The sequence below is a fragment of the Salvia splendens genome, chromosome 9 (genome assembly GCF_004379255.2).
Source record: "Salvia splendens isolate huo1 chromosome 9, SspV2, whole genome shotgun sequence".
Classification (NCBI taxonomy): domain Eukaryota; kingdom Viridiplantae; phylum Streptophyta; class Magnoliopsida; order Lamiales; family Lamiaceae; genus Salvia; species Salvia splendens.
Genome location: NC_056040.1, coordinates 1,838,918 through 1,860,946, shown reverse-complemented (window position 1 = coordinate 1,860,946; position 22,029 = coordinate 1,838,918). Strand labels below are relative to the sequence as shown.

Below are 22,029 nucleotides of genomic sequence, written 5' to 3'. Positions count from 1 at the left end.
CAATCGGCCTAATTTTTTTGTTCGATCGGTTGGACCACTTAGCCCAAATTTTTAAGTCCAGATATACTACTGGGTCAGTCATTTTTTCGGTTTCGGCCCAGATATATTGCTGGATCAGTTAAATTTGACCCACAGTCGGCGACCCGCTCTGATACTATGATATAAATCTGTGGGTTCCATCCTAAAACCAATTGGTGATAGGAGGAGGGGCCCATGAGACTTATATACTAGTTTCAGTTTTATCGTGACACCGACGTGAGACAGTTATATTTTTAGTTTCAATTGCCAACATATTCTTGTACTATATATAATCAATTCTAAAGTTAATCTATAAAAATCTTTTTATGGTACTTAATTTACCGAAATATAGGCAAATATGATTGGAATGTATGAGAAATATATAAACTCAATGGTATGGATTTGACAGAAGAAAGCTGGATCGAAATTTTTTAAGTGTATAATTAAGTTTCAAATAAATTTATGTTAATTATTTGAAACTTACATTTAAAGTTTAAAAATAAACAGACAAACAAACTTAAAATTAGTTCTGGTTAACTCTAAACTCAATCGTTTAATTTCCACAAAATAGCCTTTTCAAAATTGGATCAAACAAGAAACAAAACAAGTAAGGAGTAGTTGATTCTATTAGGTTTATTTCTCTATTTATTGTTGAAATTGGTTGATAACTTTTTAACATAACCTATACTACTTATTATAATGTTTATGAGTATAAAGTTGGTTAAATAGTATTGCACATCTAGCAACTAAATATATTGCTAACTTTAGCATAAATCGAGGAGGCAGTGGCAGACAACCTAGTACCAGACATTAAACGAGGATGCGCTGTAATTGTTTGGTACAAATATTAATAATTATATAAACAACCTTTTTTTAGAAAAGAAAAGAAAAAAGTTTGAACTTTCAGAAAGTATGATTAATGATATCCCACATTTAATGATTTATTAATTTTATTTAAAATATTTAAAATTAATTTTTCGTATTCATATCAATTTTATTGTGGGATTTTCATTTTTCCAAGTAATCTCAATCATTTCAACTATATTAATTTAATTAATCATTTTCAGATAATTATTTAAAAATCAAAATAATAAAATATTAATATTCTCATGTACAACTTATTTGGCAGAAAATGGATATCGTGTGGATAGAAAGAGAGAAAATAGTAGCAGTAATACAAAATAAAAATTAGATTAATATTGATGGACAAACTAAAATAAAAAAATAAGACTGTTTTTTTATAAGTTGAGGAAGGATATTATGTTGGGATAATGGTGTGTGATCAATGATGGCGCAAGAAAATTTAAAGTAGATGGTTACTTTTTTGTATTAGAAATAAAATTAGATGGTTGGAATTATAATTTAATATTTTAATTTTGGAAACCGATTTTAATATTTTTAAAGATAATCGGTTTTTCATCTAATTCTGTGACGATTTGAACCCTCGACCTATTAGATGGAGGAGATAATGAAGTTGTAGTTCATCATCAACTGATTTTAATATTTTTGATGTAAATTCAATTTCACTATTCAAATTACAAAGATTACGCTCACTCCTACTTGCCTGGTTGAAACGGGTATTCGCACCCTATTTTCTAGAAATTCGACGTTCAACTCAACGCAATTTGCACTTACACCCGATAGTTGATGAAGATACTAAGTTTCACAATTTCACATTCTCATATTCACATATCTACTCCAAACCGAAGTAAAAATATCAATACCTCTTGCTAGATAGTCCCAGCTGAGGATTGGACATGTAGGTTGGGCGTTATCGAGTAGTGTACATCAATAGAAGCAAAGGCAATTGGGCGAGGAGAGTTGTGACTAGGCAAAATGGTGGAACAAAGGTTGATGGTCTGGAACTAGTCAGCGGTGCCATATGCTTCGCCACATCAGCATTTCATCCTCATACCCTTCCACCTGCAGTGGGATGCCCTATAGTCCGCCCTAAGCATTTTATTTATTTAAAACACTACAAAATTGAAAAAAAAACTTCATTTCATTAGAATGGAAGAGAAATGAGGGTTTAAATAGATAAAAATTTCGAAAAAAAAGGAAAACGCGTTGCATCGTCCGCGTGACCCCCAGTGGGGCGGACGATACCATGGACGATGCGTGTTCCTACGCCATTTTCTGCGGGCGATGTATAGGGCGCGGACAATGCATCGGGCATCGTCCGCATTGTTACAGGCATCCAATATTTATTTTATTTAAAAGATTTAAATAAAAAAGAAACAAAACCCCTGAGCCCAAACTCCACTCTCTTCACTGGTCTTTCCTTCTCCCGCGCGAGGTGAAGTCGTTCAAAGGGAACGGTAATCCTCTTCATAAACCCTAATTTGCGCGCTAAATCATCAATAATTGTAACTGAGGAGGCTTTTTGTACCAAATTTCAGCTCCATACTCTCGAAATCGAACGTTGCTTTCCAAGCCCTCGTCGAATCATCATGTATGGAGGAGGTGCGTATACTATACTTGATAATTCTCTCAATTTAGTTTGGTAAATTGAATTGCGTATGTTCTGCTCCGGTTCACGCGTTTAATTGAGGACATTTGCTGCTTTATGTTATTTGATTCAGATGAAGTATCGGCAATAGTCGTCGACTTGGGTTCCCATACCTGCAAAGCTGGTTACGCTGGCGAAGATGCGCCGAAAGCTGTTTTCCCATCTGTGAGAGCTAACTCAACCTTTTAGCTAGCTGTCTCTTTATGAAGCATCTTCTGATTTGTTATCTTTTAGAGTTTTGTTTAGTTTAAATACAATGTGACTCTAGTTAGTAGCTAGAGAGTGAGTGTTGCTATTTGTGGTTCCAAATTTAGAAGTTCTGATGCATTTCCAGCAACTGCCAGTGTAAAAGGTTGAAATGGTTGCTTGAAGATTACGGGTTCTATGCACAGTTGACGTGATGCTTATAGTTAAATTAGTTAATTTGTAGAGGTTTGAAGCAAAATGAGAATTTTGGAGGCAGCAGATTACAGTAAGCATACAAGATGAGTATGAGTAGCTTGTTTACCTTGACAATCGGTTAATCATGGATAGTTCAAAAATATTTAAAGCATCTTTTAAGTACGTGGTCTGCATTGATATTTCATTTGCTATTTGATGTAGGGTTGATATGCTCATAGACCAAACTTTTTGTGAGGCTATGGCCACATAGCAATATGTATAAATTTCTGTTTAGCCTTTGTAATTTCACTTGCTATCTTTTCAATATTCATTCATTTCGATCAACTTAATAGTTTAATCATTATGGCATACTTACAAAGAGTTGATTACAATGTCCTTGACTCCTTTCTGACAGGGAAGCCAAAAGTTTAAATATAAGACGATGAATTATGGTGTGTTCTTTTTCTTGTGTATAAATCCTACAGTAGGAAGAAAGTCACCTTTTGTTCTTTGGAAATTTCAAGTTGGAAGCCTTCACTTCCTCAGTTATTATCATAATATTGTCATTGTATCTATTCCTCTCCTTGCGGAATTAACTGTATTCTGAAAGTAACACACAAAATGTGTCTACTCAGGTTGTCGGGTCAATTGATGGAATGGAAATTGATGATGCTGATAATGCAAACATGAACTCAGAATCCACCCGAGACTCTAAATCAAAGGGCAGGAGCAAATTTTATGTAGGATCACAAGACTTGGGCTATCGCAGGGATCATATGGAGGTGCAAATTTTCCATGCATTATTTTAAGCTACGTCTCCTCAATAATTTTGTTGACTGTAGCGGGAAATCAATTTCAGGTACTATCACCTATGAAGGATGGAGTAGTCGTTGACTGGGATATGGTTGAAAACATATGGGACCATGCTCTGAGGTAGCTAACTTGTTAACTTTATACTTTACACCTCAATGTCGTTAGGCCTTCTTGTAAACAAGAATCGTTTACTTTTTCTAGCAGACATTTTTTTCCTTATTTCATTATATTTTTTTATATTTCTATGTCTTATACATTCTTATTACTGCACATTAGAATTTTCACAATCTACATGATGTTTGTCACAGGAAATGCCTGTTGATTGATCCAAAGGAACATCCAATGCTCTTTGCTGAGTCATGTTCTAATTCTCAACAACAGAGGGAAAAGTGAGTTGAATGTCTATGTTTTTTAGCTGATGGTACATATATACATTTTCGGTGGCAACAATGCAGGCATTTTAATATACAATTTTGTCAAATGAGAAGAAGTTAATTATAAATTAGTTAGAGCATAATGGTGAAGATAGGTTTCTGAATTAGCGTCTGCAACTAATAATTATTTTAAATTGGCTAGCGTTTCTAGATTTAGTTGCAATTGACTTCCAAGTGTAGTTTCCACAAATAAGCAGCAAACCATGTTAACTGATAGGTCTTGATGTACTATATCTTCTTTGCTCTAGGGTAACATAGATTGTGATTGCTGTAGTGAGGCTTGTGGAGATTTATGGTTGGTTTTAAGCTGATTGAGTTTACTTGTCTAACAGGACTGCTGAGATTATGTTTGAAAAATATCAAGTTCCTGCATTATTTTTGGCCAAAAATGCTGTGAGCTCCTATTTCTGATTGCCTGGTTTGTTCTTTATTTCAGGGCCTTTTGTTCTGCCACTTGCTAACTGTAGGCTGTTTATACATTCCAGGTTCTTACTTCTTTTGCATCAGGACGTGCCACCTCTTTAGTTGTTGACTGGTAAGAGCTTATGTACTTTGTCATCAATATTTATTGTCCTTTGAACTTAAGTTGTACATGAATTTTAACTTTCATGACACTCAACATCCAAACTCGAACCTTTTCTTTTTAGTACTTCAAGCTCTTTCACTTGCCTTCACATGTATTGGGAATGAAAAAGTTCCCTTGTTATGGTGTAAGGCAATTGTTCTTCCTTCTCATATGAAATCATTTTGTCCAACAAACAGTCACTGTTATTTTTGGCAAATTTGTGAATTGGTCAATGCTACTGACTGAACAAGTCTTGTTAGTACTAGTATGTGATGTACTTCAGGTTACTGGTTTTGACTGAATTCTGCCTTTATATAGTAAAAACATCTATTTACGTAGTTGCACATCCCTCAAAATGATAAATTGCATAATGCAACAATTCATTGCTAAAATTATGGAAAATTTGCAATTTCTATAGAATTTCCTGAAATAGTAAATTGTGCAAAGGTTGAATTTGTTTTGCCATTAAACATTTGCCGTATGAATTTTTAAAGTTCTGTAAGATACTAAGCTAACACAAATACACAGTTAGTAACTTTAGCAGCTTGTAATACTTTCCTTTGCACTTGCTTTATGCTTATCTGATTGTTGAGAATGCATACTGTGAAGCTAAATTAGCTCATTGGCTCCTTGATTCAGTGGTGGAGGATCTACTACTGTGGCTCCAGTACAGGATGGTTATGTTCTTCAGAAGGTACTCTTGGTTTATTGTGGAAATTTGTTCTAGGATATTTTCAGTTCATCCACATGTATAGATGTATTATAATCGTATTTACTTCCACTTAAGTGCATGCACTTCTTTCTCTTTGCAAGATATCCTATCAAGTTTTTACAGTACTTTGTATATTTCTTTTACTATATGGTTACTTTTCTTCACATGCTAGATACTCTAGTGCATGTTGGTGTTTTAGTTCAGCCTTTCTTTGTGGTGTCTTTCTGTCCTTGTTACCATTCTGCTTCTTCGAAAATTGAGTCTTACCGAAAAAACAAAAAGAAAGTAAATGTAGGACACCGTTATCCTTGATTTTTACCTGTTTAAATAATGTTTGGAAACATTGTTCCTGGAATCTAGGATGACACTTTATACAGTAAGGCTTATAAGTATGCTGAATGGGCATCTACTAGGCCTGATTTTCAGGAATGGGATCTTAGATATAATATTGATTTTGGTTTGAAAAATCAAATTACATGGACGCTCTTTAGGTCTTTCCTGCCAAACACTATAAATAAATAATAATTGCAGAATGATCATCTTTAAATTTTAAGTAGACCTACCTATGCAACCTGTCATTGTTTGATATGTGGATTATGATTGTTCTCTTCCAGAATAAGAGATTTTTCTGAAAACCTATTATATATCTCTTTTTATGATGCAAATGTTAACGGTTGGCCAATGTCACGCCCTGTTACATTCATGCCATTGTCAAAGTCATGATTTCAATAGTAAATTATATAACCTATTATTTCGATTTGCTATCTTAATTGCAATTCAATTATCTCTGTGATTGTAGGCTGTATCAACATCTCCCATTGGAGGAGATTTCCTTAGTGATTGCTTGTTAAAAAGCCTGGAAAGCAAAGGACTTCCTGTGAGTTCATAATCTTCCTCAAGAATTTGCTTTCAGCAAAGTTCGAACTTGTATTCTGCATAAAGTTATAATATGGTTTCTTTCATTCTCATTTATATTCACAATTGCAGATAAAACCTCGTTATGCATTCAAAAGAAAGGAAGTTCATCCGGGAGAATTCCAGGTCATCAATCATTCATTTGATGTTTACTAACCAAGTATTTCCTCTATTGTGTAGAAAACGTGGCATGCTATTTGAGTTTTAGTGTATACTTGATACTTGATTAATACTCCCTCCGTCCCACAAGAATATGCACTATTTCCTTTTTAGTCCGTCCCACAAGAATATGCACTTTCTAATTTTGGAAACTCTTTTCTCTCTAGTAAGGTAGACCCATTATGCACTAACAATAATTTAGTTATTTTTTCTCTCTACCTCTCTCTTACTTTACCAATTTTGCATTAAAACCCGCACCGAACCCAAAGTGTATATTCTTTTGGACAGAGGGAGTAGTACTTTATGATGTATGAGTTATAGGAGAACCAATGGGAATCAGTAAAAAGTATAGTCTGCACTATCATTATGTTGCAATATGATTATATGAGGATGGTGTGGAACCTGTATTCGCTGTTTTGCAAATATAATCTTACTCCCATCGGTGAAATCAAATTCTTTGTTGCGTGGCTGGATGAACACATCGCACTTTCTTCTCAGGATGGCGCACATGAAATCATTTTTTAACTCAATGCTACATATGTACATACAATATTGACTTCTTTTGGCTGCTACTTCCTGATTTGTTTCTTAGCAAATTTAAGGTCTATATCTTGGTTCAAATTTGTGGTTTCTTTTCCTGATAATATCATAACTTTGATCTTGGTTCCAACAGATTGTGGATCTTGACCTCTCCAATACTACAGAAAGTTACAAACTTTATTCGCAGGTCATTCATCTTTTCATTTGTTGTTGGCTCCTATTCTGTTGCTAAGACCTCATTCTTTCTTGCAGCGGGTGATTGTTAGTGATATTAAAGAATGCGTGTGTCGAGCACCGGACACTCCATATGATGGTTTGCACACTTTATATACAACTTAAAGATGCCTTCATGATTATTTGACTAATTCTATGACTTTAATATAAAATATTAGATTGTTAAGTGTCGTCCTGGCTTTTGATGGTATACATGAAGTTAACTAAAGTGACTTACAAGGTTTCTCCCCACCCTATAAAGCCACTACTTACATAGTTACATGACTATTTCATGCAGATCTGAAGGCTTCTTTAAAGTTTGCTATCAGCATTGACCGATATTCCTGTATACTAGATTAAACTAAGTTGTTCACATGTTTGTTCTTGGTGATTAAATATGGAAGTATGAGTCAAAATAGGAGTGATAGACTGATAGGTATTTCTGGGACATCAAATATGATAAGAATGGGCCAGCCAATTGAATTTGATATGCCATAAGCTCAGAGGCATGAATAAATATTGCAATCTTTTTTGGTTTCAACAATAATACCTTTTATGTTTGTTAAGTTTGTGTTCTAATTCTAGATTATGTGCCAGTCGCTAAGTGTCTGCCATCAACTAAGTTATCTTGATTTACTAGATCAGTGAACTTTGTAGGATTGTTAGTCTATTTCCTCGAGTAACTTAGTAATTTTATTCAATCTATGGCTATGCTAAGATCTCTCTCTTTATTGTTTGCTTGTCTAGTGGAAGATAGAGATATGGCAAGGATTGGTTCCACTTACTTTTTTTTAACTGGGTGTCTTGCATGCTAGTTTTTTGTACTTCTATTGAAAAATGCTGTTTATTAATTTTATTGCCCAAATTGCTTGGGCTAATGCTATGGACCCATATGCTAACATTGTTTCCTCTGGTTAGATACATCGTACTCCAATATCCCAATGACACCTTATGAGCTTCCTGACGGACAGTAAGTTTATTGTTTAGCGTTCCTTTTCTTTCATCAATATTTTTAAAACTATCTTTTGGTACATCAAAAGTTTGTTCAACTTATGTGTCCCACGTGTTTGCCTCAGTATTTAACCTTTTTGAAGATGTACCTAATTGAATGTTACACAAGTAAACTCTAATTCATGTGTATATATTCTATGCTGGACGCTGTTTTTCATTGACCGTTGATTGAATTTATACCAAATGTGAGCTTTCTAATTGATTTCTTTTTCTAATGCACTGAGCAGAACAATTGAGATTGGTGCTGACAGATTCAAGATTCCTGATATATTGTTTAATCCATCTTTAGCTCTGGTGTGTGTAATTTCTGATCAATTTCAGTACTTTTCTTCTTTGATGCATCATATGCTATTCTGTAATGCTATATATTCTTGCTTGCTACTTCAGTTGTTAATTTTCAGCAGTCCGAGGTCTTCATTGCTATGTTTAGAGTGTATTTATAAACTCTAACATCGATAATGAAATAAAATTATGCACATTATTGATGTTGTAAGTGATATATACTGACTCTATGGTTAGTCCTAGATTTATTTGGACATTTGTCTCTAGCTGATTTAAACCACTTTCTGCGCAGACTATACCTGGTATGGAAAATTCTATAGAGACAACTTCATCTGCCCATGGTCTACCACATATGGTGAGTAGGTTACATTCAAATATGGCTCTGTGCTTAGCTGATTCTTTGGTTACACTTTGTTCAACCTCTCCAGGTTATTGAGAGCATAAGCAAGTGTGATGTTGACATCCGCAGAGAACTTTATAGCAGCATATTGGTAAGATGATTACTCCATCATCTTATATAACTTTACCAAATAAACATGCTTTCTCTCATAAGCACACTCTGCCATTGGTCTTATTCACCCCAGCCATGGGATTCATGGGATGTTATCCTGTCTATATTTTAAAAACTACATGGTCGTTCCAGGAGGTTGTGCAGTCAGTAATTGAACTAATTAACTTAGTTATTAGGTAATTTTGGGTTCCATCAATCATTTCAATGGTCTGATAAGGATTTGGTTTTGCTATCCCTTTTGCTTTTGTGTAGGTTTTTACCTCCCTTTTTTAGCAATTTTTTTCAAATAAAGCCAAGCCACCATAGTTCTTTCAGGTTTGAATAAGTTTATGGCACATTAACCATGTCATCCATTTGGTAATTTCTACGTAAACTTGTTTATTCTAGAAACATATTGTTTAGTGTTGTCATGGTGTCACCATATTTATAAAATTCACGTCCTTTCTAACGGTTGTGTCCTCTGAAATGTCCATATAAATTGAATATGAATAAGTATATGTATCAAGTATCAAATCCTATTCTTCTGTGTTTAAATAATTACATTTCATGGTACTTAAAGTTTTACAGTTCTCATACCATGATTGTCTATTTTTCAGCTTTCTGGTGGAACAGCATCAATGCAACAGCTGAAAGAACGTCTTGAGAAAGATTTACTGGAGGTTGTCTTTATGCTATATGCTTGTTGGCATGAAAAATATCATATTCATGTTATGTTGTCTTGCTCTAGTAGAATATGTTTGAACCCCCTGCCTTGTCAAAAACAGAACCGGGAAAAGAGAGGGAAATATAGCAAAAATTTTGGGAGATGTCCATTCCATCGTGGCTGAGATTACTTTCTTTCGCTGAGCAAGTTTAAGTAGTTTAGTCAACTGCACTTTTGTTTTCTCAGGCACATGCATCCACAGTTTTTAGTGTTATTGTAAAGAATTCAACACATCACTTGTATCAGCTCTTGTCCTTATCCTATCTGCCTGTGTCTGCTTACCTTGCTATTCTCGAACCATTTCTATATTCCTGTTAGATATTTGGTGAATTTTCCAGATTAGAGACGTTTTATTACTTTTCTACATTCCCGATTGATATTGCATGCCTGTTACAGTCATAACAATGATCATTTAAGTGAATTTGCTTATAGCTATTGATGAGCAATATCCTGACAATGACTGATATTGTTCTTTAGGAATCTCCTCAAGCGGCTAGGGTGAAAGTTCTAGCAAGTGGAAATGCAACAGAAAGGAGATTCAGGTTGGATTTTTTTACTTATTTCTACTTCAAATTGGTTTTGAATGTATGTGTAACTTCCCACATTTATTGATTTGTGCATATCCTAGAGTTCTACTTTCTGACCATCATATTTGGTGACAAGAAACGGCTATTTTTGGTTGTTTTCAATTTATAAATATTATTGAGTTTTTATCCCTCTAAATATGGATTTCAGACTACCTATCCGGATTTTTTATTACGTCAAAGCAAACGAGTTATAAGATGGTAAATGAAGTTTATCCCTTCTTATATCTCAAAGCAAACACACCCTAATGTGTTGCCTTTTATCCCTCTACATTGAACGATGATATAATGAGGTGGAGTATAAATTTATCACTTAAAATGGGGATTACATCTTTGATATGAAGCAGATAATTAAGTTCTTTAACTTGGTAAATTTTGTATCTGTGCCAATAGCATGGTCTTCAATGTTTCATGTGAGCATTATAGTTTTCCTGCTTTTATCATATTATCGTTCATACGCCTATAGGCCATAAATCTGTTATATATTTGACTGCTCCGATTTACGAAGGCCAGATGTTACCTTTTCTAGTGCTGAACTATTGGCCTGCCATGTAACATAAGCCATGATTTCTAGGCAATTGCTACTTTACTTGAATGACTATGTATAGAAACAAAACCCGTGCTAGCCAACGGCCCGGCATCATTTACTGACTATAGTCATTACAGTGTTTGGATAGGCGGCAGTATATTGGCATCACTTGGTTCCTTTCAGCAGATGTGGTTCTCCAAGTCCGAGTAAGCTCTCATTCTTCTCTGACGCACCAAACCTCGTGCGTCGTATTATTTCTATTATTGCTCTCATGTCAACTGCATCACCTCCTCTCTTTCAACAGGTTCGAAGAGCACGGAGCTTCATATATTCTGCGGAAATGCCCTTGAAATGCATTGCTTCTTAATCAATTAGCCTTTAGACAATTTGACTGGTAGCTTGGACCCTATCTCTGCATCATTTGCTAGTACTTTGTGCTTCAAGAATAGTACCCTGCTTAACCCAGAGATTTGTATGCATTTATTCTAGTTTCTGCATCATTCAGTTAGTTGTAGAGATGTGTACCTAACATCCCTAGTTGAACTTGCAATTCATGTTGATATTGGTATGGACTAATATTATACACTTGTTACGAACTCGAAGATCAATATCCTCGGGGTTGATACCGTGACCGAGCTAGAATTTTGATGCGTGGGGCTGCGAGAGAAAGATGGGTAATGAGACTATGAGAGGGAGGATGCGATGCGTGAAAGAAATTAGATGCTCTTGTTCTTATCTTAGTCATTTAATTCATATTAATTACTAAATTTTATACTCGCAAATTGCATATTATAGTAATTATTTGAAAAATGCATGGCATCTAATTTTATCTTTGAATTAAATGTGACTTACGCGAACAAGGGATTAATTTTGTTGATGACATCAGTTGACATTAATCATGATTAACATACCATCTTTCCTTAATAAATGTTACAGAGTGTTTAACTATTGTGTACACTAAGGTAAATTAATCATATATCCTAATTGGATTAATGAGTTTTACTTACTATCTTAACTTGAGCAATATAAATTGGAATTGAAGAAAAATATACAAATATTAGTAGCAAAATACTATGGACACAGAAAAATGGAATAGAAGATCCACCCATGTGAAAAATACTCTATTTTGTATCATCTTAGTTTTGTACGTGACTTTTAATTTCCAAAATGAATTATCCCAAGAAGAACTGAAATTTTGATTTCTTGAAATTTGAGAATTTCACACTGATTTATGAGTATCTGTCACTTTTCGTAACTGAAAAACAACATTGGAAAAAACAAAGGAGCTGGTGGCAAATACTGCAACATCTTTATCATCCATTTTCAGGTTGAATTGACGTTGTTGGTGAACTTAAAAAATGCAAAAAAAAATTGATTAGAGATAATGAATTCCTATCTGTATTAAATATTCCACCATCTGTCCTTTATCTAGAGTTAGAGACCCGTGAATATAATTAATGGAAAAAGTTTGTAGTATATGTCTTTCTTTTTATTATGGAATATGAATACAATGATTTAGTAGAGTGTATAGTCTATCTATCAAAATGAAAAAATAAATAAATGAGACTTGGGATGACCAATTAGAGACCCGTTGATATAATTAATGGAAAAAGTTTGGAGTATATGTCTCGCTTTTTATTATGGGATATGAATGTAATGATTTAGTGAAGTGTATAGTCTATCTATTAAAATGGAAAAATAAATAAATGAGACTTTGGATGACCAATTAGAGACCCGTGGATGTAATTAATGGAAAAAGTTTGGAGCATATGTCTCACTTTTTATTATGAGATATGAATGTAATGATTTAGTGGAGTGTATAGTCTATCTATCAAAATGGAAAAATAAATAAATAAGACTTTGGATGACCGTTGAAGTTCTGAAATGACAAAATGAGTCATTATTATGTGGACGGATGAAATAATTATTTCTTAACCGCTAATTTAGTTTCATAGGTGTACATCCCATTGCACATCAACCAATCACGACGCACCAACCTTCTTCAGTAAACGACAATGTTACATGGATGCATCTTATCCCATGACAGTCTGTTTCTTTTTGCATTCATGGCATGATCAGCAAGGGATAATGACTCGTCGCATATTTAAAGCTATAGTAATTCGTACTACACTTTAGTACGTTACAGTTCTGATCTTGATATTGTATAAACCGACCCACGTGGAGTAGTCTTTTTCATCATAAATACATTAATATATTAATCCCAGTATGGAGCATCATTGAAAGTCAACTATTACTCCATCTGTCCCATAGAAATAGGTCATATTTCCTTCTTCGCCAGTCCCATAGAAATAGTCCATATCCATTTATGACAACTTTTTTCTTCCTCTCTTTTACTTTTTTATTTATGGGCCCTACCATCCACTACACAATTTCAACTAATTTTCTCCTTCTCTCTTACTTTACCAATTCTACATTAAAACCAGTGTCAACTCTAAATGGCCTATTTCTATGGGACGGAGGGAGTACCAGTTAAGACTTACTCCCTCCGTCCCACAATAAGAGTCACACTTCACTTTTACCGTAAATGGTAAGTAGGTATCACATTCCACTAACTCATTTCACTCACATTTCTTTTATAAAATCAATATAAAAAAGTGAATCTCATATTCCACTAACTTTTACAACCCACTATTCTTTATATTTCTTCAGACTCGTGCCCACACTAAATTGACTCCTACTATGGGACGGAGGAAGTATAAAAAATTGAAGAAACTTTTGTAGACATTCCGAAATTACAAAATGAGATACTATTATTTTGTGGACGAATGAAATATTTGTTTCTTGACCGTTAATTTAGTTTCATAGGTGTACATGCCACCGCACCTCAACCAATCATGATGAGCCAACCTTCTTCAGCAAATGACAGGGTTACACGGATGAATCTTACCCCATGACAGTTTGTTTCTTTCAAATGTCACAACACGATCAACAAGGGATAACGACTCGCCGCGTATTTAAAGCTATAGTCGTTCGTAATACACTTTAACACGCCATAAACACCGTTCTGAATCTGATACTATATGGCCATGTTTGGTTGGCGGGAAAGTAAAGTTGGCAAGGAAAATGATTCCTGGGAAAATGAATCTCGGGAATATGATTCCTAATAACTTTACTTTCCCGTGTTTGGAAAATATCAAGACTTTAAAGTTTATATTTGATTTAAACACTAAACTAAAAATATACTTATCATTTTTATTTATAAAAAATAATAATACATATTATTTAATAAATTATTAATTACAAATGATAATAATTATATTATTATATTTATTATTACGATGGATAGTTTAAATATGGATTATACATCATAATATATAATAATATAATAATAAATAAGATTATTATTATTATATTTACTAAATTTTTAATTGAATAAATTTTTTAATTTAAAATTTTACTATAATTTTATTGTTAATTACTAATTTTATTATTATATAATTATAATCATTTTTAATTATTTAATAAATTTTTATTATTAAGATAATAAAAATTAAATATAAATATTAATAATATAGTTATAATTATGATAATTTGAATTATAGTTATTTATTATCCTGAAATTAGGTATGGTTTATACTTTTAAATTATTTTTAAAACATTGTAATAATAATAATAATAATAAAACTATACTATATTGCATTAAATATGTAAGAATCCTAAAACTGGGAAAAAGAATACCTAAGAAAAGTTAGGATTTAGAATCCAAGAAAGTTGTACTAAATTTCTTTGTTTCAGGATTTTGATTACTTTCTCAATTTGATTAAAAACCGAAACAACACATGAATTTAAAATTTAAGGAATCAGATTACTTTCTCAGACAGAATCCTAACAACCAAACATGACCTATATGTATACCGATCCACGGGAATAGTCTTTTTCATCATAATAAACACATTACTCATTTGATCTCAATATGAAAGAAAGGAAGTAGACATGACACTCCATTCATTCCCTTTTCTTCTTTATTTATTAAATATAGTTTGCTATAATAGTTTTTCGTGGAACCGTTAGAGACAAAGATCCTCACTGGCCCACTTAATGCCAGAATTTGCCCAAACACCTGTAAATCCGGCCCGAAAGCCCGCTCACACACCCCTCAAGGCCCGGCCCGTTTTCCCATTATAAAAATGTGGGGTCAGGTCAGTTCCCTTCCACTCAGTCCCAGTTCTCCTCCGCCGCGAGCCACCGCCCGCCACCGCCTTAAAAAACCTGATTATCAAATGTCCTCCTCCGACATGATCCTCGCCAAATTCACCGGCGGAGACGACGCCTCCGACCTCGCTCGGCCGCCGCCGCGGAAATTCCGGCGCTCAGCGCGGCGCGGATCTTCCAGCTGACGTGCGAGCTTGGGCTCCGTTCCGACGGCGAGACGATCAAGTGGCTCCTCCACCAAGCCGATCCGTCGACCGTCGCCACCACCGGCTCCGGCACCGTTCCAGCGGAGTCCGTCGTCTCGAGCTATCTATGATACTTGTTCCACGTGGCAGGCTAAGATTGAATTTGGTTCTCATTAGTGTACATTGTCATTTTAAAAATTGGTTCTCATTAGTGTACATTGTCATTTTAAAAATTGTTCTCATCTTAATACAATCCCATGAATATATAAGCAATATATATAAAAACAAATGACATTAGAAAATGGGAAATATATAAATTCTGACATATTACAAATTTTAAATGAAAATTAACTCTTTATTTATTTAACACGATTCAATGATTGAGGTCTCAATACTAGAGTTGGACCTGCTCAGTTGAAAATTGATCAAAGTTTAATCTTACATAAGTCAAAGTCAGCAATGGCTCTGATCAAAATGCTAGTAATAAAAAAAATAATACACCAAATACTGATTTTACTTTAAAAAGAGTATATAAATATGACGATTTTACACGACGGCATTTGATTAGCAAGTATTGACTCATTGGCTTCTTTTTGGACAATTCCTTTTAAACAAATATCTCTCTATGATGACCATAACGAACACCTCGTGTCTCAAGACAATGCTCCTCTTTAATGACAAATAATCAGAACTACATTTTTGTTCATAGAATTCTATCACTAGATGAGTTATCTATCCTATTAAACACGCGCTAAGTTTTCTCTCTTACTTTATTATTTCGTCACTTTAACTATTTATTACTATCATTTTTATAAAATAAGTGCACAAAAACAAATGTGACTCCTAATACGGGACGAAGATAGTAATTTTCAATAGTAAGTATATTTAGATTTGATGTTGATATTTACATTTCCATTTCAAGTAAGGTATATGATGCATGCATCTTTCTTTGAACAAAGATTTGTGTGAAAGTACCAAATTTATTGATTCTTGATTTGGTTAATTTATCATAAGTTCACTCAATAGAACGAATATAAGTGCATAGGAATAAATATAAATCAAATTTATACAATAATACGTGCATGCCAATTTCAAACCTCACGAATTTAAATAAATAAATTTATTTATAAAATAATACTCGAAACATTTCTCATTTTAAACAAGGGAAGCTCACAAAATAGCTGCTTCTCGAAAGGGATATTTTGTCACGAGGGAAAAACTGAAAAAATTAAAGTTGCTTTCTAACGTGATAATGAATGGATAATTAAAATTAGTTTTGTGTTATAATATTTGTAAGTTTGATATTTATATTGCGGCAGAGATTTGGAAATCATGGTCAGAATATTGAAATGTGGTTTAACGAATGTTGGAATAACACACGTGAACACACTGTATAATGTATATAATACCCCTATTTTGCAATAATTTTTATTTTAAATTTTATTTTTCTTTGAATATTGATCAGTGGCTGATCTAAAGGGAGGGGTGGACCGCCCCCTCCACACGACTAATTTTTCTTTATCCGGAAGTAAAATTTCCATATTCGTTCCCTCCGTTTGCCTCCGATGTCATCCCGAAGACCAAAAAAACAGTCATGTCCGCCCCTTCCATTTCCGAACCCTGGAGCCGCCACTGATATTGATTGTGAATTAATGATGTGCTTACTGTTATACTGAACTCGTGGGATCAGACACAATGAAGAAGGTTGTTGACAATGGAGGATAATCGAATGACAAAGATTCATTATCAACACTATGAAGTGGGTGACAACTCCATTTAATGAAGTTTTTCGATTATTATGAACTGATGTTGAAGTATGTATATATTATATATATTTTGATATTTAAAAGGGATAAAAATTAACTCCAACCACACTCCAAAAGTAAATTCAAGAACAAAGAGAAGGTTGATAAGTCATAAATATACTTATCCACGGTTAGAATAGTAGTTTTCCCCATTATATTGCTGAGAAAAATATTGCTAGCACTTAATTTTAGAAACAAATTATAAAAAATATTGCAAAAAGAAGGTAATGAGGTAGTCATATTTGAACGAATTTCAAGAGAGTGACGAAGTCCAAAACAACGTAAAGAAGTTACTATTGATTAGTAAATTCATCTCACGATATGAAAGGTCTATACTCAATTTGTAATCTCATTTTGACCTCTAATACAAGTACTTAATTTATAATCTAATTTTGGCTTTTAAAACAATTAATAATATCAACTTGTAATTGGAAATCTGAAAGAAATAATCATCAACTATAAATCCTAATATTCCCGCGTTTGTGACAAAAACTGACATAACTAATTCACTCCAAAGGAATTCATATCTAAAATATCTTGAAAAGTCCATCAAAATTTAATTTATGGTTGAGACTTATGTAGAGAAGACCTACATTTAAATATCTTAAAAAGACCTAAATAATTGCCTCATTTAACTTACCATCACCTAGAGACATTTTCATAATTTTTACCTAAATAATTTTTGCTTCTACATATGTTTCCATTTGTGGACAAGGACGGTGTGGCTAGAAATAAATATTTTTCTTCTCCTAATTATATGTATGTATGTTTCCTCATAAACATTGTTTTTTACAAAAGAAATATGTATACGGTTTAAAAACTAGGATCCATTTTCGAATCATAAAAGAAGCTCTATTTTTATATAGTCAGCCCATTTATAGTTTTGTGGTTTGGACATTTGATTTATTATTTTAATTAGGCCAATAGCCTATTTTTTCATAATATAATTAAACTTTGAAATAAAAGAGAGACATTAATTAAGAGAAATAATCAAAGAGAAGTGAAAAGTATGAAAATATAGAAAAATTTCATATGTCCAAATACTTTTTAAAAAATTTTGAGTGCAAGATTACCTAATTTCATATAGTCAGTCAAATAAAATCACATTTACTATAATTTATTAAAATATTAATTAAAATTACCTAAAAATTCTCTATTTTTCAATCGATCAAAGATTAATTTAAATACTATTTAAATGTAAAATTAATTGAAATCCTAATTAAATGAATCGAACTAATCTTACAAATCATATTGACCCAAGCCCAATAGTTAATTATGTTCATTTTCACTTATTTCAATATTAAAAAACATACTAAGAAATTTTATTGGTTTTACTTTTAAGTGAAATGTAAATTGTACAATTGAAAGTAGGCTAAATTCAGCTGAAATTCTCTATAATTCATTAAACTACGTTACACTATTCTTGTGACTTATTTAGTTCATAATAAAAAAATAAAAAACAAAAAGTGAAATTGACAATAGTTCATTGCCTCAGTTTTCACTAGGCACTTTGATTTAAAGATTTTTTTTTTTTTGGTTTATGAGCACAACTATAAGAGTATCATGAAAATTCGATTAAAAGAAATCAAAGTTCTTCATTAATTAAAAGGGGCAACATAACCGGATACATAAATTCACAAACCCTAACATGAAAGATAGGAAATTAAAAACACACACACAATCCTATTTTACATTCTTTATTTAATAGCACTAAGATTAAACTTAACCGGGTTGGAGGGTGAATCGAGCTTCTTCAGTCGGATGATCACATGCCATTTGGTGTTTCCGACCATGCTTAAGATGAACCACCCTCATGCAGTTGATGGTTTTAAGGGGAGATGGTTTTAGTTCATGATTGTGCGGATATTGGGTCGACCTGATACTGTTCCAACTCGTTAATGCCAAATCCGAACCAATTTTGTTAATGAAATGTTCGATATGAACACTAATCTGGCATGCTATATTCAAACTCGAGCCCAACCAATATGGCGTATGAATATGCTAGTGAAACGATCTTCTTTTGTATCAGTTGTATCTGTTCTTGCTTTCATGCATTGGTTAGAAACCAAGAGTCTTCTTTTGCATGGAGAAACTTGGGTGTATGTTCCTGTTACCTTGTGATTTTTAAACTAAAAGATAGGACTCAAAACTTTATTGAATGAGTATGATGTACTTTTCACATGCAACATTTGCCCCCTGTCTTTTTTTCCAAATTCAATCTTAGTGGTATCCATTTGGAGAGAATATGGGAGGAGTAGTGCTTTTTTATAAGTTACTTGAAGTGGTTTTGGATAATCAAGCAACATTAGCTTAACAATTTTTAGATGATTGTGGTTTGACATTGATGCTACCTTCACTTAGACTATTCATTCTAGATTGATTTTTTTTTTTCAGTTTTCCCACTTCACAACATCCAAATATATGTTCATCTCCATATGATAGACGAGGACTATACGGTAGAGGAGGAAATTGTGAAGAAAGCCAGTCTTTCTTACTAAAAACTCTCTCTTCATGTTCATTTGTCTCATTATGAGATTTTTGGTGAAGTTAGTGATCATGCATCACTTTTAATAACTGAAGTGGCAGTGAATTTTTTTGATTTTGCTGCTAAATTTCAGTCAGTCTTTAAGGTGGCATTATATTTGAGTCTATCTTCCATTAGCAACAAAATTGAGCTTATTTAATAACTTAAGCCTTTTCATGTGAAGATATGATATTCTTTAGGCCTAAAATATTTGTTGTTTTAAGTGTTGATATTCTTAGGACTTTCATGTATCTTTGTTTGGTCTGGAATTAATCAATCACCAATTCACTAACAAATGGAAATGAAAATAATGCAGGTTGATTACAAATTTGTTCTCGTATTAAGGTAGTTACTGTGGAAGTGCTCAAGATCATCAACTTGAATTGGTGATATTTACTCTTCTAAAAGACTATAACAATTAGTGATATATTTGTTTCTGCAATTGCTTAGTGATATTTTTAACTTTGCTTCAACACTTGAACTTGGCTTCTGTATATTTGAATCTTATATGTATTTCACAACTTTGTAAAGCTATCCCTTCCCTATTTCTGGGCTCAAGTTTATGTCTATATGACTATATATTGTAAGGCTTGTGGAATGGAATTGATAAAAACCCACGTGTTCAATTCCTATGTAAATTTAATTGAATTAAAAAATATAGTGAATTTAATTTGCATAATTTATTAAAATACAAAATAAGATGGCTAAAAATATGGAGATGAAAGTACTTAATAAATAATGGAAGGACGCGAGTCGTCACTGAAAATAGAGATACCAATCCATCACTCAGATTAGATATAATAGGCATTACTATATATTTTTGTTTTAGTTTGACTGCATTGATCCCATATCCATGATGTTTTTGGACTTGTTTAATATTTATGTGTACTCATTTTACTACACTACCTCGTTACCCGACACTAACTCTGTTGCTACCATTGGAATCAACGACCAAGAACTTAAGCATAAATACGAGTGATACAAAACCCACGTGTTCCATCCTAAAACCAATTGGTGATAGGAGAGGGGTCCATGAGACTTATATACTGGATTAAGCCCTTTGCGTACACCGATGTGAGATATTATTATATTCATTTTTATATTTTCAATTGCCAACAATGAGGAACACAAACTTCTAAGGGGAAGAAGTGGTTCATTCATACCAACTTATTTACTTTTCATGCCATGTTGTACATCGAGTTGTAGCCTTTTAAGCTTGCTAGATCATATACCAAATAGTAGTAACTTAGGCCACGAAACCGAGACTCGACTATATAGTTCAAGTGCCACAATAACTCGGACAAAAAATATAATCCATGTAATGAACTATATCTATAAGTTATTTATCCCAAAATAGTGAAAATGTAAAGAATTCAATATTTCTCGAGCGTCGGTCCATGTGACATTCCAGAATGATCAATTTCATGTTGTCTTGATCACTTTGTAGTCTGTGCAGACGACTCAATCCGCTGCTCGCTATCCCCCAATGGACGATCCTAGGGTTGGAACGGTACAATATACCGTGCTGAAATTGCCATACCGCATACCGTACCGAAAAGTGCGGTATGACCAAAAACCTTACCTTTACCGTACCGCTTTTGTCGGTATACCGCATACCGGTATACCGAAAAGTCGGTATACGAAAATTTAGATATCGTTACCTTACCGACATTTCGGTATACCGTACCGTGATTTCGGTATATCGCAATAAAATTATACTATAATAATATATTTTATAAATAATAAATATGTTAAATATGGTATATCTGCGGTATATACCGCCAATTACGGTATATACCGCCAATTACGGTATATACCGTATTTGCGGTGTACCGTGTTATACCAGTATATACCGTAAATTTACGGTATATACCGCAATTGCGGTATGACGCGGTATACCGCGGTATATACAAAATGCATACCTTTACCGTACCTAAAACTGTCGGTACGGTATACCGTACCGAAAAGTATGATATACCAAAAATTCGGTATTTTCGATATTTTTTCGGTGCGGTAAGTGCGGTATTTCGGTATATTTTCCCCGTCCTAGACGATCCACGCATCATGCCCAACCAAATGTTGTGAACGATTTTGAGTGGGCTTTACGGTCAATTTCATTAAAAAGTCATGGAATGAACTATCAAAAAGTCATCAAAAAATTAGTAAAGGAAAAAAAATCGAGAATTCAATATTTTGAAATGGTCGATATCATATGATGCTCCCAAATTGGCCGATTTCATGTGCAAACGGCTCAATCCGCAGTTCGCAGATTGCCTCGCTATCATGCAATGGACGATCCACACCCACAACTGAAGTCCAACCAAATAGGGTTAACTCAACTCCATTTAAAAAAACATTCTAGTCTTTATAAATAGAATCGCGACATATATACTCGGAATAAAGACGAAACACGACTTTAGCAATCAATCATTAATTAATGAAAAAACAGTTAAGCGAGAAAGT

The 22,029-nt window shown here is 33.4% G+C and overlaps 1 protein-coding gene across 3 annotated transcripts; it reads left to right on the top strand.

The window, feature by feature from the left end:
* The first annotated feature begins 2,256 nt into the window (after positions 1–2,256).
* On the top strand, positions 2,257–11,475 carry LOC121748920 (actin-related protein 4-like). 3 transcript variants are annotated; one of them, XM_042143496.1, is made up of 21 exons: positions 2,257–2,336; positions 2,418–2,481; positions 2,601–2,692; positions 3,544–3,690; positions 3,768–3,841; positions 4,030–4,110; positions 4,488–4,548; positions 4,641–4,690; positions 5,360–5,414; positions 6,232–6,309; positions 6,420–6,473; positions 7,180–7,233; positions 7,299–7,359; positions 8,178–8,229; positions 8,498–8,564; positions 8,845–8,907; positions 8,981–9,043; positions 9,660–9,722; positions 10,244–10,308; positions 11,017–11,085; positions 11,184–11,475. In XM_042143496.1, exons 2-21 carry the CDS (start codon positions 2,469–2,471, stop codon positions 11,227–11,229), a joined length of 1,308 nt encoding a protein of 435 aa, XP_041999430.1. In that variant the 5' UTR covers positions 2,257–2,336; positions 2,418–2,468; the 3' UTR covers positions 11,230–11,475. The 3 variants fall into 3 exon arrangements, 2 of the variants coding, with proteins under 2 accessions (XP_041999430.1, XP_041999429.1); XM_042143495.1 differs by lacking the exons at positions 2,257–2,336; positions 2,418–2,481 and having other exon boundaries at positions 2,585–2,692; XR_006039549.1 differs by lacking the exons at positions 2,257–2,336; positions 2,418–2,481; positions 9,660–9,722; ... (1 more) ...; positions 11,017–11,085; positions 11,184–11,475 and having other exon boundaries at positions 2,585–2,692; positions 8,498–8,759.
* Positions 11,476–22,029: the final 10,554 nt, after the last annotated feature.

Coding starts and splice junctions, on each gene's coding strand:
- LOC121748920 (XM_042143495.1), top strand. CDS start 2,585: ATGTTATTTGATTCAGATGAAGTATCGGCAATAGTCGTCGACTTGGGT. Junction 2,693..3,543: donor CGAAAGCTGTTTTCCCATCT/GTGAGAGCTAAC, acceptor GTGTCTACTCAG/GTTGTCGGGTCAATTGATGG. Junction 4,549..4,640: donor TATTTTTGGCCAAAAATGCT/GTGAGCTCCTAT, acceptor TATACATTCCAG/GTTCTTACTTCTTTTGCATC.